The sequence below is a fragment of the Hippopotamus amphibius genome, chromosome 2 (assembly GCF_030028045.1).
Source record: "Hippopotamus amphibius kiboko isolate mHipAmp2 chromosome 2, mHipAmp2.hap2, whole genome shotgun sequence".
NCBI classification, from domain to species: Eukaryota; Metazoa; Chordata; class Mammalia; order Artiodactyla; family Hippopotamidae; genus Hippopotamus; species Hippopotamus amphibius.
Window position 1 is genome coordinate 214,077,928 of NC_080187.1, and position 18,232 is coordinate 214,096,159.

Sequence of the window (18,232 nt, forward strand, 5' to 3'; positions counted from 1 at the left end):
TAGGCAAAGACTCTCACACCCATTTTATAGATGAGGTAGAAGGGCTCAGAGAGGCAAATGGATTTGCTCAAGGTCACACTGCTGCTAGATGGCTGTGCCAGGTATAGCCTGGAAACCACATGCTCATGGTGGGCAGGGTGGTACAGGCTCTGTGACTTTGGGCCACGTACTCAACCCCTCTGAACCTCAGTCGTCTCATGTGAAAAATGGGGATACTGATAGTTCCCATCTTGTCAGGTTATTGTGAGGATTAAATGAGATAATGCTGTAAAACGACCTTGGCATAGTAGTGGCACAGGGACCTGCTCGAAACATGTGAGCGATGATTGGTTATTATCCCAAGGATACTCAGATGCTGTCCCTGTGTAGGGCACGCCCCAGATGAAGCCCTGTTACCTCTAGGCCCCCATCTTGCCTCTGTTGGTGTCATTCAAGACCTGCTAAGCTGGGCTTAGGGTCCCAGTGTGGAGAAGCAGGGACAGAATAGGGCCACTGGACTCCTCTCCAGGGCTGCCTCCCTGGTCAAGGCGGCCGGGAGTCTGCTATGGCTCTGGTTCACAGCCCTACTGTGGCGGCTGCCTGCTTTCTCATGTGGACCTCAGGTCTGCTCAGGGCCAAGCAGGGGCTGGCTGAGGTTCTGCCCTGAGTCTTTGATCCCTAGAGGTCAAGGCTGAAAGGACTGGGAATGGTCCATGCTCTCCAAAAAACCTCTGCCCAGCCCAGCCTGGCCCTCCAGGGCCTGTGGGAGCCCAGCTTCCCGGCATGGAGGCCCGTCCACAGGAACAGCTTGTTCCTTCCCTATGTGCTGGGCAACCCTAAGATGGGAGGGGGGTAGGATTGATATATCCAGGTAAGTTTGCCTTTGGGAAGCAGAGGCAAGAGTCAGCCTTGGAGGAAAAGGCACGGGGGTGTGAGTGAGCCTGGGCCCAGCTGGAGCGACGCCGCCCCAGGCCCTTGGTCCTGCAGTCTCCTCCAAATCACACCGTTAGCCCTGACCGTGGACACTGCTCCTTGAGGGCCCACCTCCTGCTGGCGAATCCCCGCCAGTATAAGGCCCAGGCCCAGAGCCAGACTCCACCACTGTGCTCAGGGGTCTGCAAGAGGTGTCCCAGGTTAGCCTTCCCTCATTTGCACACTTTTGGACACCCCCTTCAGGAGCCCTGCCACGAGAAGGAAGGGAGGCTGGTTCTGGCCACACTTCCTGCGACCTAAGAGGTGAGTAGGCCTCTCTGTGTCTAAGAGGAGCTCTGTGAAAGCTCTGGGGCCTGTAGGGCTGGACCCTTAGCATTTTAAAATTTTATTATGACTGCGTTTGTTTAAATATATATATTTATAGCTCTATGTGTCCACCGCCCCCCAGCCCCTCCCCGGCCCCTAGTTTTTGCCCTTGGCTTTCTGTCTGGTGGCCGCGTAGGGCAGCGCCGTCTGGGTGCTCTTGTCGGACACTGTCTGGGTGCTGCTGTTCCTCGTGACCCTTCGGGTCTGCTCGGGGGCCAAGGTGGGGCCTGAGCGGCGGCCAGTCAGTGGAGAGCGCCTCGGCTTGTAGGGGGCCGGGGAGGGCTTGAGGGGGCCCGCGTGGGCCTCTGTGTGGGGGGGCTCTGGGGACAGGCCCACCTCTTGCTCTGCCGCCTCCTCCTCGCCGTCCCCCTCCTCGTCGTCACAGCACAGGGCGTGGTAGAGCACTTTGTCACTGAACCGCACCCTCTCCCGTGTGCCCGGGGTCCGCTGGGGCAGCTGGCCCTTCACAGGGCCGGCGCTGAAGGCCTCCTCGCTGGAGGAGTCCGGGGTCTCCACCCGGGGCCCGTTGGGGATGGGCAGGCCGCCGTTCATGAGCCGGTCGTCAGGGCCAGCCCCCGGCCGGGTCGCCTCGGGGCCGTCCACAGAGTCCGAGGGGGTGGAGATGTCCAGGAAGGAGCAGAACTCCCAGCTGTCTGAGAGGATGTCGGCTGTCATAAAGTCCAGGTGGCCCAGGTCAAAGGGGCCGCCCACGCCCGCCTTGTCGCTGCTGGAGGTGCTGCTCACAGTGGCTGTGGTCCAGTCGTCTGGCTCCAGTTCAAAGTCGAAGTCCGAGGTCAGCTTATCGATCTGGCTCACCACCTGGCCGGGGAAGGGGAGAGGAGTGAGAGGGGCCAGCATCACCTAGGTGCGCGTGTACGGTCTCACCCTGCTACATCCCCCGGCTGATGACCCTACGGGACACCACTGGACTTGAGGTCACAGATCTGTTTGCCCCGTTGAGGATGCAAACTGGACCAGGGTGAACAGAGCTGCTTCCGGCCGTTCCCATTTTCCACTCCTCAGTGCCTCCAGGGGCGGGGGGATGCCTTCCAGCCCTGCACCCCATCCATGCACACACCCCTCTGCCCCAAAGCCAGCTGCTGTTCTGGGGGGCCGTCCTGGTGCTCAGAACCTGATCTTGCTTTGATTGACAGGTGGCCATTTAAAAAGGGCTGAGAGACTCCAGCAAGTCCACTGTGGCAGGCTGAGCAGCCCATCCACCCTCGGAGAGGAAATATGCGGTAACTGCCAAGAAGGCTCTGCCCAGGCTTTCTGAAGCATCCTGGACCAGCCCCTGCAGGGGATCGGCGACTGCCCCCCATGGTCTCCACCTCCCCAGCCCTACATAGCCCCAGAGCCTCCTCCCTCCTCCCCTTCCCTGCCCCTTGATGAGTGGAGATCAATCCTGGCTGGTTGGGGAAGGAATGAAGCAAGCATTACTTGGTAGGCAGTAAGAAAACCATCCATCCTGGGCCCAGAGTTGCTTGTTAAGTGCACTCAGGGGCCGCAGAGGTCACTGCACCCGCCTGCCCCGTGTGAGGTGAAGCCCCGTCCCATGCAGGTGGCCCTGTCTCAGGACGACCCCTTGCCTAGGCCACTGTCAGCACAGACATCGGTGATGAAGACAGTGAGGGTGAAAGGGAGACCCAGTCAGAGACATGGGGAGAGGCCAGAGCAAGGGGAGGAGAGGAGATTCAGGCCAAAATCCAAACCAGCAAAACAACAACAAAAGCAAAGCAGAGGGACCAGGAGACCCAGAGACAAAGGCATAGGCAGGGAGTCACCAGGCCCCGCAGCTGGCTCCCAGCACTCTCCAGTGCGCCTTCCCTGGGGTCAGAGCGGTCAGTTAATTTATTAACTAATGCAGTCCCTAATTCAACAAATCTGTACTGAAGACAACTGCTGTCCAGGGATGTGCTAGGTGTTTGGCAAGGAGTGGGGCTGGTGAGTGCCCAAAGTGCAAGAGGGAAGCAAGGGCAAAGATGACGGGTCAGGGGGAGTCTGGCTCAGTGGGACACAGGGGCTCTGACACAGGCAACCTGGTCCGTCATTTTCCCTCTCTAGGTCTCAGTTTCTAAATCTGTAAATGGGGAGTTGGGTGACTAGTTTATCTCCAAGCTTCCTTCCATCTCGGAGATTCTGGGACTCTGTTTAAAGGAGTGACTTGAGCTATTTTGGGGTGTCAATGCCTAGGGATGCCCACTTCCCACAGCCCCAGACCAGGGGTGGAAGGAACACTCGACTGAGGCCTATAGAAGAGCCAGGGGAGTCAAGACGCTTGGGTTCCTGATTTGGCTTAGACATCAAATGCTCTGTGTGTCTTTGAGTAACTCCCATAACCTCTCTGGACTTTGATTTCATTCACCACCAAGTGGGCATGACAATATCAACCCTGCCAACCTCACCAGAGCTTCCTGAGAAACAACGAGAAGGCGGTAAAAGGGCTTCGTGGGGGCACCAGTGATAAAAGTGACACCATCTCCCACCTCTGAGCACCTACTATGTGTCAGGCTTTCCACCCACGTGATCATCAGCTCCTGAGTTTACCGATGATGGGCCCGAGGCATCAGTCACCAGGGACCTGAGATTCCGGCCTCCCCTGGCCCTGCAACACTGCACACCGCTGAGGTGCTGCTGTGATTTCTAGGCTTGAACAGGCAGTGGGGAGAGGGCTCCACGCTCCAGCACGGCCACCCCTTCTTATGCCCTGGCCCATCCCAAAGAAGCTCACATCTCCCCGAAACCCTTGCTTAACCCAAGCCCCACTTGAGAGCTGGTGGGAGCCCTGGCCTAGAGCAGGGGCTTTCAAACTGGGGTGCACATTCAGTAGGTCCTGGTGGGGCTGGAGAGGTGCATATCTAATAAGTTTCTAGATGCTGCTGCTGGTGGTGGTGCAGGAACAGACTTTGAGGACCACTGGCCTCGGGGACTGGGGATGTAAGCTCGTAAAAAAATAGCACCCCAGGTCACTGCCGCCCTCGGGAGAGGCCCTGTGCCTCTGGGACCACCACACCCTCTAATGAGACGCCCCTGATCAAGCAGAGCTGCTGAGAGTCTGCTGCTGTCTGAGGGTGGGAGGATGATGGTAGGAATCTGGAGTTAAATGACTTGGCTGTGAGCTCACAGGGTTGGCTCAGGCCAGGCCAGGCCAGGCCCTGAAGCTGGGCTCCTAATCCCCTGTGAGGAAGATGCAGGGTCCACAGAGAAGGAGCTCTAGAGCTTTCAGGCCTGGACACTCTTCCCGTCCAAGAAGCCCTTGCTGGCCACCTGCTCAGGAGGGCTTCACCTTCGGGCCCTTCCCCTTCTCCATCAGAACGCCCCTCTCTGCTTCCATCCTGGGAGAGTGGAGGGAAGGAAGAGAGGGAGGTCTGGGCTCAAGTCCCAAGTCTGCCCCATCTTGGCTAAGAGGCTTGAGAGGCAGGTGATTTCTTTCTCCATGTCTCATTTCCTCCCCTGTAAAATAGGATGACATGCCTCTCCTCGCCAGACGCTGGGGATTCAATAGATAGGAATGTGCTTTAAACTGCAGAGTCCACATAGCCAAGCACTTAAGAACCTGGGCTCTGCAACCAGGCCTGGGGTCCACCCCTGGCCTCACCACTTACAGGCTAAGCCAAGTTAATCAACTTCTCTGGGCCTAAGTTTCTTCATCAAAGGAGAATTCTAACCATACCTACTCGATAGGGCTCTGGTAAGGACTTAACAACTCGATGCACAGAAAGCACGTAGAACAACACAGACTATCAATATCTGCTGTGCACCCAGAGGGCTGACATGTGGCCAGGCCCCTGGCGTCAGCCCCAGGAGCTGATGGGAGTCAGTTCTTTACCAAAGGAATGACACTGTGATGGGGACATTTCCAGTGCCTGTGGTAAATAATGGAACATTTTGGACCTTTCAAACCCCAGCACATGGGTGGCACCTATGTTTCCTAAAGTAGGGCTGTCTCCAGACAGAACGGGAAAAAGAGGTTCTAAAAGCTAAATCGTTGAACCTCACAGGCAAATCTGGGTCTGGTCCATTAGGTGGGACACATCACACCCACTTGCTGAGTGACATAAGTGAGGACCAGAAAGGCAAGTGATGTGTCACGGGGACCCAGATTGTATGCAGGCCCTGTGTCGGTCCACAAACCCCGCTGCCCGTCCCTGTTGCCTCGTTTCATGGGGCCAGTTAGGAGGGCAGGAATGGGGTAGGCCCCAGGCTACCTGCCTCTCTGCTTTGGCTGTCTTGAAATCTATGATTTCTCTCTGAGATGTAATCATCATTCTGCCTACATGTAATTTGGGATTGTCTTGGAGTGCAGGGAAATAATTATATACACAGAAGGAAAGAGAGGGAGAGAGAGAGAATGGAGAGACAAATGGGACCATAGAAATCGCAGAACCATAGAAACGCGAAGCCAGGAGGGACTGGAGATCCATCAAAACCACCCTTCTCATTGTGCTTGCTGATGGGGAAACTGAGACCCAGAGACCAGAAGGAGCTGAGCTGAGACTGGAAGTCGGGAGTTAAGAACAGGAATCACCTGCTCTACAGGGGGCAAGAGTGAACACTAGAGAGGAAGGGCAGGGCTGAGGGCTGCGACAAAACCCGCTGGGGGTCCCAGGCCCTGTCCCAAGGGTGTCCACAACCTGTGTCCTGGTCATATTCTCAGCAGCCGTCCACCCCCACCCCCCACCCCCTGCCCCAAACACTCCCCACTGAAAGCAGCTTCCTGTCCGGCTCCTGCTGTATCCAGGGATCTTCCTGAGCAGCCAGCAGGACCACGTCACCCCTCTGCTTCCTGCACTTCCCTGCTCCCCAAATTCCTGAGCCTCCCGAACACAACCCCATACCAAATCTGGTCACAGGTCCTGTTTAAGCAGCCTCCACCCTGCCAGGCCTGCCTCCTCACCAGCTCAACTCCCTCCACTGAGCTCACTTGTGCCTCTGGGCCTCACCTGGGATGTCTCCTTTCTCTCTTACTCATTCCCTCTCACTTCCATCAGGAAGTCTTCCCTGACCCCCAGCTGAGGACAGGTTTCCTGTGAAAGCCTCTCAAAGCACCCAGCACCTCTCCTTATTTTCCAGTAGTTATCACTGCTACCATCTTCTGTGCATATATTATAATGCGGTTGATGTCTGTCTCCTCACTAGTTAGGAAGTTAGGAAGCCCCATGAAGGGCAGGACTGGATCTGTCTTGCCCACCACTGCACCCCAGTTTGGCACAGGGATTGGCACCTTCTTTACAAATACAGTTTTTGAATGAGTGGATGAGTTGAGGCAGAGGGCTTAAAAAAACCACTTGGGGCTTCTTTTTCAAGAAAAACTTCCACGGTCCTGGACACCCCAACGTTGCCTGCCCTAGCCCGCCCTCCAGCCGTGGGTGGGGCCCGTCTCCAAGGAAAGCATGTCCTTGTTCCCTAAGGTCCCAGGACTGATGACCTGGGAGCCCCAGATCCTTTTTATCCCCTCCCCCCTCCCCTCTGGCCCCTTCAACTCCCTTGACAAGCTGCTACCTCTTTCCCTCCCTCCCAGCTCCCCGGGCAGCTGGTTACATAACTGGGGATTCTGCATTATTTATGACCACTGATTATTTTTTAATTCTTGATTACGTTGTTTATTGTCTTCCTAGGGGGGCTGTGGAGTTGGGGAAGGGGTCGGGGGGAGAGAGTTGACTGTGATTCATGATTCTCATTCTGCAATTTGGCCTAATTGCCCGGGGAGCTTCGTGAATCTGTCCGGAGGAGGAGAACGCAAAGGGAAAAGGGAGGAAAGGAAGGCGAGAAAAAAAAAATAATAAGAAAAAAATCCGCACAATTCTTGCTGAGCTGCAGGTGATGGAGCTGACCCACTTTGGCACAGCTCCGTGGTCCCCAGCCTCTACTGCTCCAGCTGCTTCCTGGCTGGGCCACATTTATCTCATGCCCGAATGGCCCTTGGCTTTCCTTGCCACCTCATACGCAGCACCTCGCCAAGGGGACCGCATAATCACCACCGGGCCTGCTCCCCATGAAAATTGGGTGGGGGGAGATCCTCCACCACCACCCCTGCCTGTGAAAGGTTTGTGCCCACCCCTCCATCCTCCTGAGGTGTTTAGGCCAAGGTGGGCAACTGTGCCATTAAGTTATGTCCTACCCAAGAGTCAGTGATGATGTGAGAGACACCGGAGGAGGTCAACACAAGAAACACTTTTGAGCCCCCATGCTGAGCGACATCTTGGAGAGGGGGAAACCAAGGAGGAAGAGGCCAAGTATCTGCTCAAGTTAAGCTCAACATCCGGGAGGCCAAAGGCAAGGCCCTTATCCCTGGCCTTGGGGGCTCCCAGTTGGTAGGGAACAGGGAGAGCAGTGGGGAGGCAGACTCCCACCAAGAAACACAACCAAGAGATTCCTGGAGAGCATGTGGGATTCTCACTGAGGACAAAATCCAAATTCTATACCGTGGCCTTCAAGGCTCTGTGTAATCTGACTCCCTGCTCTCTCTTTGACCTGTATTCCTGCTTTTATCCTCTTAAATTCACTCCACTTCAGCTGCACCAGCTTCCTTGCTAATCCTGAACAAGCCAAGCACATTTCTTCCCCAGGATCTTTGCACAGGCTGTTCTCACTGCCTTGAAGTCTCATCCGTAGATATCACCCTCACTTCCTTTGGTTCTCTGTTCAAAAGCCATCTTATTGGAAACCCCTACCTACCTCCATCACTGTCACTCTCTATCCCTTTCCCTGAGACAAAAGGATGGGACTGCCTACTGCAGGAGATATTAAAGGGTGCCAGCCAGGAGGCCAGGGTCCTGGCTTTGACCTCCCTGATGATGGCTAAGAAGCTGATATGACTCCAAAAGAACAAAGCCACGCATGAAGTAAGAGGCTGGCCAGTGCTAGAATATTTCATTAATAATATCTAACAGATATGGAGTGAGTTTTGTGCCCATCAGTGTGCTAAGTACTTTACATATAATATCACATTTAATTCTCACAACAATCCTGGGGCTGGGGGGTGGGTGAGGAGTGTAAAATTCATTATCCTCATTTACATGGGAAAACAGAAGCACAGAAAGATAAAGTAAGTTTCCTAAGTTCGCACAGCTAGGTAGGGGGCAGAGCTTGGAATTCAAACCAGAGACATCTGGCTGCAGAGCCCATGCTCTTAGCCCCTAGGCTGAGCTGTGTCTCTAAATTAAGATCCACAGAATTTCGAGGAGCTTAGAGAGCCTGCTGGGATCGGCCTGGCATCCTGGAGTACTGGGGAACCTAGGAGAGATGAGGGCTAATTAACGATTGACCGTCACATCCCTGTGCAGCACAATTTTAGCTTTCAAAGCATTTACATTCCTCACCTCACTTAGTCCGTTAAACTACTTTCCCCATTCATGGGACAGAACTTGTTCCTCATCGCCTGGGAAGCCAATGGCAGAGCTGCAGCAGGGGTTTGGCTGGGTATGGGAGGTATGGGACTGGAAACTCCAAATCCTTTAGGGGTGTGACTAGGTGTTGGCTTCCTTACCACATGCCAACCCTTGAAGAGACCCTAAGGTCACACTGAGGCAGGAATGATCACCACCCCCATCTCAGAGCTGAGCAGACGGAGGCTCAGGGGCCTGGGAAGGAGTGCCCTAGCATCCCCCATCTTTCTATGAACTTCAGGCTGTGTGCTCAAGAGGGTGAGGAGATTCTGCCATGACCAGTGGAGTCTGGGGCTGGGGAAGGGAGCAGCAGAGAGGAGGATGACCGAGGGGGACAGAGCTAAGCCCTTCCTCTCTGCGGGCCTTGCTCCTTCACCAAGCATCCTGTACCACTCCCCAGCAGTCTCGCATGTGCGTTCTGTCTTCGCATCTAAGTGCTTTGCCTCCCTGACATGAGAACTCCACTGGTGAGCCCTGAGCTGGTGCTGCCCCAGGGAGTGGGGTGTGCCTGCCACCCTCTTGACCTTGGGCCCACCCACAGCCCCAAAGGAACATGCCACACGAAGCTACTGAGAAGGAGAGTCTGACAGATCCAGCTTTATGGGACCCATGGAGGACCAAGAGCCAAGATTACAGGTTCCAAGGAGCTGGGGGACTGCAACCCTTTACTCCAAACCAGAGATTGGCACCCCTACTCAGTAACCCCGTTCTTGACAAACTCCACCCCACAGGAAGTCAGTAATGGCATCTCTTCTGCCTGGGCCTCCCAGAGCCTCACCTGCCTTCCACAACACTTCCTCTGCCCATCACCCCATGTCCAGACCCTGCCTGGGGGATGGGGGAGCTCTGAGGCCTGGCCCCCCTCCCAGACGGGTGCCATTGGCAGCGGGCAGGCAGTGGCATACGGGGCAGACTCTGGTTGCTGTAGCAACCTGCCAAAGTCTTGGGTGGAGGCGCATGGCCTACAGGGTGTGTGGGGGGAGGGGACTCATCTCTTCCTGTCCTAGCTCAGGTCTCTAGGCTGCAGAGCCTGGGACTCTGAAGCTCTGCTGTTCGAGACATGGGAGTGGGTGAGTGTGTGTGCTGGGAAGGGACAGATCTAAAGATCTGCTAATGAATCCTAGCACTTCTGAGCTCCCTGTCTCACCCCTAAGTGGTACTCCTTAGAGCATCACAGCATGAGCATAAGGTATCACCTTTAGAAGACCCCTGTCAAAACGGAAAGACACCCATTAGCCCACCTGCTGAAGCCCCAGAATAGGCATCAGGAACCTGAGTTCTAGGCTTAGTTCTGCCACTGGTAGGCTGTGTGACCTTGGATAAGCCCCTAACCCTCTCTGGCCTCAGTTTCTTCAACAGCAAACAAACAGGGCTGGTCTGGATGACCTGTGAGATGTCTTCAAGCTCTGGATGGCTGTGCAGGGTGGGGAAGATGAAGGCAGGTTCCTGGAAGATGCTCAGTTGGGAGTAGGCTCTGAGCTTATCAAAGTTGCCTCCCAGGCTTAGAGTCAATCCTGGCTCTTTCTGGGCAGGCTTGCTGGGCATAGATCCCATGCCCCTGCCCAAGACCATGACTCTAGACAGTTCCCATGGTCCAGATGGAACCACAGGGCATCTGAAATAAGATGGGGGGGGGTGGGGAGAGTCAAAGGGGGGACTGTAGTGCTCTGGACCAATGAGGTTGGGAGAAGGGTTGCTCAGGAGCATCTGACCTTTGACCTCCAAACTGTATTCCCCAAAGATGTTCAGCCCAGACCATGGCCGGCCCAGTCCATGGGAAGAAGTACCACCACTTCTCTCTACCTGCAGCAATAGCCATTCCCACCTCCTAGCATACTCCCTGAGGCTGACTCTGGGCAGAGGGGCTGCCCTGCCCAACCTCTGCCTCTGTCCCAGGATCTCCACAATCCCCTCTACTTGAAACGTGACTCCCTTCAAACACTCTCTGCTCCTTGGCTCCCAGGCCAGGCTGGAATGCCACTTTGCCAGTCAGGAGTTGGTCTACCATCACTCCCTCTGCCCAACTCTCCTAGCACCCCCATTCTCCCCACACAGCTGGCTGGGGAGAGCTCAAGCCCATAACTCCAGTTCAATCACTCTCCCTGCCATCTCTGCAGGGACCCTGGTTACAAGGAGTTGAAATTTGCCTAAAGCCCACCTGGCTGGCATAATGGCACCCAGCAGGCAAATTCAGGCCAGCGGCTCAGAATGCTGGTCATGCATTTTGGGCTCGAACACAGCCCAGGGGGCGGGGCTGAGGACATGTGTACCTCATTACCCTGGCGCTGTGGGAAGCAGTAATTACACCGGGCTCTGCTTAGAGAGACAGAGAGGGACACACATCCCAGGGTCTTTCGGTGACTTTTCAGCCATGGCAAAAACCACTCAGAACTGTGGGCTGGGGCTGCATCCCTTCAGAGGAGACTCCTCCCCTGCAAATGTACACAGGGACTCTGAGACCCACGAGCACCCATCCTTAAACCCATCCCCACCTCAGGGCAGGGCTTTAATTTTTCCAGGATCGAGGGTTCTAAGTATCTGCGTGATCTCTGACGAATGCTCTAAGCTGGGCCTCGAACAGTGGGGACTGCATCAGTAGAGCCATCCATACTCTCCCAGGGCCCCTTGTAAGCCAGTCAGAGTCTGGGAGGCAGATGATGGGGTCAAAGGTCAGCCTGGATCCCAGAAGAATGTCTTCCGCTAAGAGGATGTTGTGGGATTCAGTCCTTACTGGCCACATCGGCAGCTCTGAGCCACGGGCCCACCATATGCTGCCCAAGCAGTCTCCGGATCACTGAGACCCCTCCAGCCCTGGGGTACAGTGAGATCTTTAGCAAAGCAGCTTTGGGGAAAGGACAACAAGGAGAAGGAAGTACCCAGCAGAGTGACACAGGTGCACCCAGCTTTGCACACGCGCACACACACACACTTAAACATATACGTGTGAACACGTGTTTGTGCCAGGCCCAGGAAAACCGGTCTAGGGGCTACCTGGCCCCTCACTCACCTCCCTTAGCTCCTTGGCCACCTCCTTGAGCTCCCGCAGTATGTCCTCCAGCTGCCCGATGACCATCTTCATGCGCTGTCGAATGCGCTCCCGCTCGCCACCACTGCTGGGGTCGTCACTGGGCTGCCCGAGGTCCGGGGTGCCCCGAATGTTCATCCTTTACCACGTGGCCGCAGGCCTGCCCATACTCCCCCCAGCCGGGCGCACGCTGCGTCTGTCTCCACGGAGCCCCCCTCAGCCGGGCAGAGCTCCACATCTTAACGGCCCCCCAGCCCACCCTGGCCCTGGGTGGCCCTCACCCAGCCCCTGCCCCCTGCCACCACCCCGCCTTCTCTACCTCTGGGTGGGGAATGAGACACCCAGAGGGAGACAGAGTCTGACAGGGGGGTCAAGGTGAGGACACCGGAGGGCAGGGGGAGGGGCCTTGGGTCTCAGGAGTGGTCTCCAGGACTTGAAGTGCCTGAGCTGGACACAGGCAGGGGGATGACTCTGCAGGGACTAAGGGTAAGAGATGCCCTTGGGACGGGCAGAAGGCAGCAGTAATCCCCTCACAACTCCTAGGCAATTGCAAAGGCAGAGGTCTCGAGATGCAACTGACACCTGCAGAGGGATGGTGGCTGGGGTCTTCCAGATGTGAAGGGGGCTCCAGATGTGGGTGGCTCTGGGAAGGGAGCTGGTTTGGAGGAGGGCAGCCCCCTGCAGAGAGAACAAGCCTGGCGTCAGCCCTCCTAGGCTGCAGCACCAGCCGGCAATGCTGCTGCCTCCCTCCTCACCCCAAGCCTGAACCTTTCCTCGCTGGGGATTTGGTTTTATTTTTTCTTTGTGGGGAGAGATGGTGGAGGCAGATGCTCTACAGCACAGCCCCTCCTCTAGAGGGAAACGAGAGAGCCCCTGCTTCAGAAGCAGAAGTCTTCAGCCTGCGATGGGGCACCCTGCCCTGCCTCCCCCCAACACCCCCCACCTCCCCCAGGCCAGGCCTGGCCCCGCCGGTTCACTGGAGGGCCTCTCCAGACATCCGTCCTCCCTGCTAGTGCCCCCGGGGTGCCCTCGTTCCCAGCTGGACCTTTCCTTCCCCAGCCCCGCCTTCTGTCAGAACCCCCACTCCGCTCCCGGACTCACCAAGGGTGGGGGCACCGGCTTTCCTTCCGAGCAGCGTCGGGGGCCAAGTCCCAAGGCGAGGTTGGGGGGCCCCCAAGGCTCCCTAGGGCGGGCTTCTCTCTCTGGACCCTTCGTCCCCTGGCCTCAAGGAGGTCCTCAGAGATGCCACCGTAGACATCTGGGCGGTGGGAGGGGGCGGGGCCTCCACGCTCCAAGGAAGGGGGCAGGAAAAATCTCCCCCAACCCCCGCCAGGCTGCGGGTGGGGAATGAGCAGGGTTCCGGCGGGTTCGGGGCTCCGAGGCCACAGGTGACCCGGGCACAGCGACCGAGGCGACGCCGGGCCAGTCCCAGCGAGCGAGCCAAAGTCGGAGGGATCGGAGGGCGCTGGGATCCCCTCAGCCTACGCCCGGCATTCCCCGGCTCGGCACCGTCCGGAATTCGCTCTGTCCAGTCCAGATCGGCCGGCTCGGGGCTCCGCCGGGGTCTGCCCTGCCCTGCCCTGCCCTGCCCTGAGTGAGCTGGCACCCGTGGGCGCCCGGGACGCGCTCAGTCCGGACCCAAAATGACCGCGCTCCGCACCTGCGGCGTCCGGAGCGGCCGCGAGGGTCCGCTCAGCCCAGCGCCGCCGTTCCCCGAGGGCGACCGCGCTCCCGCGGCTCAGTCCCGGGTCGGAAGGGTCCGGGATCGCCGGGCCCCGGGGGGAGGGGCGGTGTTGGCCGCGGGGACCAGGTCCCGGCCGGGCCGGGCCGGGCCGAGGGCGCGCGGGGCCAGGGGCCCGAGCGGGCTGGTTCTGGCGGCCGGGGCGCGGGCGGGAGCGGCGCCGGGCGGAGGAGAGGAGGCGAGGAGAGCGAGAGGCGGAGGAGAGGAGGCGAGGAGAGCGAGAGGCGGAGGCGGCGAGGCGAGGGGAGGGAGGGGAGGGGAGGGGAGAGGGCGCGCGGCGGGCCCGGCGGGCCGGGGCGCCCGGGGCTCGCAGCCTCAGCTCCGCCGCGCTCCGCCGCCTCCCGCGCGCCGGCTCTCGGCTCGCCGCCTGGCCAGCCCCCGGGCGCCCGGTGGGGCCGGTGGGGCCACCGGGCGCCGGGTCCGGCTGGGCCTCCCTCGGCCGCCTCGCCCCGCCCTGCCCCGCCGGGCTCCGCGGGCCTGGGCCCGCTCCCTGAGCGCCGCGCAGCCGCGCCCCGCAGCCCCCGGCCCGCCCCGCCGCCCCCCGCCGGACTGGCCGCCCGGGAGGGCGCAGGCTCCCTCCAAGGCCGCCCGGCTCGCTCGGCTCCGCTCGCCTCGGCGCTGCCAGGGAAGGGGCCGGCCCGGCGCGCCGGGAGGGAGCTTTTAAAGCGACACACACGCCTCCCAGCGCCGAGCCCCGAGCGCGCGAGCCGGGGGGTCTCGCCACCCCGGGGACGTGGAAGCGTCCAGCGCTTGCAGGGCTGCGGGCGGCTCGTCCGGGCGCACTCCTGTTGACCTCCGGGCGCGGAGGGGCAGCGGGTTAGGGGCTTCCTCAGCCCCTTCCTACCTTTCCATAAACCCCCGTTGCCCCTTCCCCCACTGCGGTGCGCCCCGGGCATCCCTTCGGCTAAATTTCCCGCATCCAGACCCTCCCCCTCCCCCCATTATACCTCAAACTACTCCCAGACATCGCGTTGTCAGATTAATTAAGAAAATAGAATACTGACAACCTTTACTGAGCACCTATTGTGTGCCAGGCTCTGGGCTGGATGGCACTGGAGTTGGAGATTCCGCAGAGGACAGGGATGCATTAGACACAGGTCATTTTGTTTAGGTATTCACCCATTTTCTCAACATTTATTCGGCACCTCTGTGTACCAGACCCCATGCTAGACTCTGCGGGTCACAGGAAGGAAAAGCAGCATTTCAGGAAGCTCACAGCTTGTGGGGACGCTCCTGAGTAAACTCAGGGGTGGTAAACGCAGGGCAAAGGCAAGTTCTAGAAGCAGTGGTAAAGGAGGGGGAGGGTGGGAGCAACCCAGGCCAGGGGCTGGCAGGCTTTCCTTGAGGCATGCCCTGGGCTGAATCTCAGAGGAGAAGTAGGAGTTCCCCAGGTGACTGTTAGTGTCGGGGAGGTGGGGGTGAGCGTTCCGGGCTGGGAGGAGGGCGGGCTGGGAGGAGGGCGAGAGCAGAGGCTCAGAAGCAAGAAGCAGATGTGAGGGGAGGAGGGAGTTTGAACCAACTGTGGCCTTTCAGAGATAGCCATTTTGACAGCTCTGTGGAAAGTGGATTAGAGGAAGACCAGATCCTGAGAGACTCAGAGGACAGGATTTGAAGCTTGGATTTTATCCTGAGGTAGAGGGACGCTATGGTGTTAGGGAGGAACCTGGTCCTGCTCACCTCTCCGGAGAGCCCTCTGGGGCTTTGTGGATAATGGATCAAGCAGAGAGAGGAGGGGCCTGCATGGCAGGAGGAATGGAGAGCAGGCGATGTTTTGAGAAATAATTTAGGAGAACATGGGAAGACTTGGAGACTGATTGAACTTGAAGAGGGAGTGGGAGTCCAGGATGCCTCTGCTCATGGCTTGAGAGACTAGGTAGATGGTTGTGCTACCCAGTGAGTTAGAAGAACAGGTCTGGGGTGAAGATGAGGAGTCTAATTTGGGACAGGTGGAGATATCCTGAAGACAGTTGAGTATACGGTCTATGCCTGGGCTTGAGAGTATTTTTTTTTTTTAATCATCAGTAGAGGGGATGAAATTAATCAGGAAGACTGTGTAGACCAGAAACAAAAGCAGTAGGTCCAGGCTGGGGTCTTGGAAAGAAGTCCCTGAGAAAGATGGTACTGGAGTGGTCAGGGAGGTAGAAGAACCAGGAGAGTGGGTGTCATGCAGGCCCAGGAGGAAGCTAGTGCTCAACAGTGTCAAAGGCTGCAGAGAGCAGCTGTGAGAGAAGGAACGGAGAGTGTCTATTGGTCTTAGTATTTAGGAAGCCAGTGGTGGTGTGGCAGAGGCAGGGTTTTTTTTTGGGGGGGGGGGTGGAGGGGGGTTGGTGGGGAGAAGTTGGGAGGAGGCAAACTATTGGGCATTGAGAGCTGAGTGATTGATGAGGAATAGGAGTTAGTGACTTTAGGTGACATTGTCAAAAGTTCAGATTACAAGGGAGTAGAGATCTTGAATCAGAGGCAGATGAGGGGTCAAGGGAGGTGGGGCTGAATGGTGGTTTGAGGCTGGCGCACAGGGGGCTTGAATTCCAGGGACAGTGATATGTTATGGGTACTAATGGTTTCACTTGTTCTTATAGTTCTCTCAGAGGTGTGTTCACAGGGCTCCTTTGGAGGCACTGGGTCCTCCAGAAGCTGTGAAAGTGTGAATCCATCTGCCTGAGGTGCGGGGGATGTTCTCCTGGGAAGGTGGATCTAGAGGGCCCGCAAATCACTTTGTTTAAAAATTGTGGTAGAATACACATTATATAAAATTTACCATCTTTATCATTTTTTAAATTAATTTATTTATTATTTTATTGGCTGTGTTGGATCTTTTTTTTTGTTGTTTTTTTGCTGTGCGTGGGCTTTTTTTTGGGGGGAGGGTACACCAAGTTCAATCATCTGTTTTTATACACATTTCCCCATATTCCCTCCCTCCCTCAACTCCCCCCCACCCTCCCTCGAGTTGCGGTGAGTGGGGGCTACTCTTCATTGCGGTGCGCCGGACTCCTCATTGCCGTGGCTTCTCTTGTTGCGGAGCACAGGCTCTAGGCGCGTGGGCTTCAGTAATTGCAGCACATGCGCTCAATAGTTGTGGCTCACGGGCTCTAAAGCACAGGCTCAATAGTTGTGGCACACTGGCTTAGTTGCTCCGTGGTATGTGGGATCTTCCTGGAGCAGGGAGGGATCTTCCTGGAGCAGGGATCGAACCCATGTCCCCTGCATTGGCAGGTGGATTCTCAACCACTGCGCCACCTAGGAAGCCCCATCTTTATCATTTTTAAGTGAACAGTTCAGCAGCATTAAGTACATTGACGTTGTTAAGCAACCATCACAACCATCCATCTCCAGAACTGTTTTCATCTTGCAAAACTGAAATTCTGTACCCTTTAAACAATAACTGTCCACCCCTCCTCCCCAGCTTCTGGCAACTACTACCATTCTACTTTTTGTCTCTATGAGTTTGACTGCTTTAGATACCTCATATAAGTGAAATCATACAGTGCCACTGATCACTTTCATGGAAGCTATGATGCAAAGGGATCGCCAAAATAAAAAATGGACTGAGCCTGAGAAAATAAAAGGAGTTTCTTATCTTAGGTCCATGGAAGCATCTGGCCATGTTCAGGATAGGGGAGGTGTATTTGAACTTGGGAGGTGTATTTGAACTCACAGCTACTTGGGAGTTCACTGTTAGGAGACAGTGAACTCCGTTTGAAAGAATGGGATATGACTCCTTAATACCTAATTGATCTTGGGTCGCATTAATAGAAGTGTGGTGTTTAGAAGAAGGGAGGTGACATTTCTTCTGCCCTCTGTGTGAATCAAACTATGTCTAGGACCCCAATTCACTGGGTATGTCCACAGGAGGGCAGCCAGGATGGAGAACATATATGTAGGGAAGGGGAGGACTGGTGTGTATGTCTTGTGAAGAAGTGTTAGGCTGGTCAGGTAAGGCTGGAGAAGAGGAGTCTCAGGGGACAGAGTCTCTGACTGTAAGTCCTCAAAGGGCTGCCTCAGGGAGAGGTGGTGCTTGGGCTCACCTTCCTTAGTATTCACAGACTGACCCATCCTCTCTTCCCCCAGGCTCCCTGGCCACCTGCCCAGATATCCCATCCTTCAGATCTCTGCTTAGATCCACCCTCCACCTCCAGACAGCCTTCCCCAGTCCTTCAGTCAATAGGCAGGAACAGAAGTACTCTTTTGGACCTTAACCAAATGTTTCCCAGGGTATTCATTTAATGTGCTAGCTGTGTGACCTTCGGCAAGTTACTTAACCTCTCTGAACAGGGATAAGGAGCCCATAAATATTTTTCTTTTTTTCCTGTTTTGGCTGTCTTGCCAAAACAGGAAAAAAAGAAAAAAGTTGTTTTCTACTGTCTCTTTGACTCAGAAAAATAGAGATGATAATAGTACCTACTTTCCAGGGTCATTTTGAGCACATGGAAGCGCTTGGCCCGATGCCTGGGATCTGGTAGTTACTCCATAGATGGTAGTTGCTATCAGCTCTTTTTAATGGCTTTGTGTCTATAAGCCTTATTTCTTTGCAAGGCTGTGAACTCCCAGGACGGTGTCTGCCCTTGTCTCTCACATGGACCAGTGGAGTGGATTGGAGTGTGACAGCTAGTGATTTTACTTCGGCCTGTTTTCCATCATCCCACTTTAGGCATCCCTTTCCTTTGGGAACTTCCTCCTTGTTGTCACATAGTCCTGGTGGGCTGTCCTTTAAAGTGCCCAGTATTCCCACCCATCCCTACCCCATTGCCAGCAGGTAGGCATGAGACCCAGACTTCACCAATCATAGAACCCCATTCTCTA

General features: G+C 56.4%; 1 protein-coding gene across 1 annotated transcript; it reads right to left on the reverse strand.

The window, feature by feature from the left end:
* Positions 1 to 1,311: 1,311 nt before the first annotated feature.
* INSYN1 (inhibitory synaptic factor 1) lies at positions 1,312 to 13,805 on the reverse strand. The gene is made up of 3 exons (XM_057719784.1): positions 12,793 to 13,805; positions 11,674 to 12,369; positions 1,312 to 2,097 (listed from the first exon to the last, which is right to left on the reverse strand). The coding sequence occupies exons 2-3, from the start codon at positions 11,827 to 11,829 to the stop codon at positions 1,375 to 1,377; spliced, it is 879 nt and encodes a 292-aa protein (XP_057575767.1). The 5' UTR covers positions 11,830 to 12,369; positions 12,793 to 13,805; the 3' UTR covers positions 1,312 to 1,374.
* Positions 13,806 to 18,232: the final 4,427 nt, after the last annotated feature.

Excerpts from the sequence above, each read along its gene's own strand:
- INSYN1 (XM_057719784.1), bottom strand. The coding sequence starts at position 11,829 with ATGAACATTCGGGGCACCCCGGACCTCGGGCAGCCCAGTGACGACCCC. Across the intron at positions 2,098-11,673 it reads TGGCCAAGGAGCTAAGGGAG|GTGGTGAGCCAGATCGATAA; the intron begins GTGAGTGAGGGG and ends TTCCCCGGCCAG.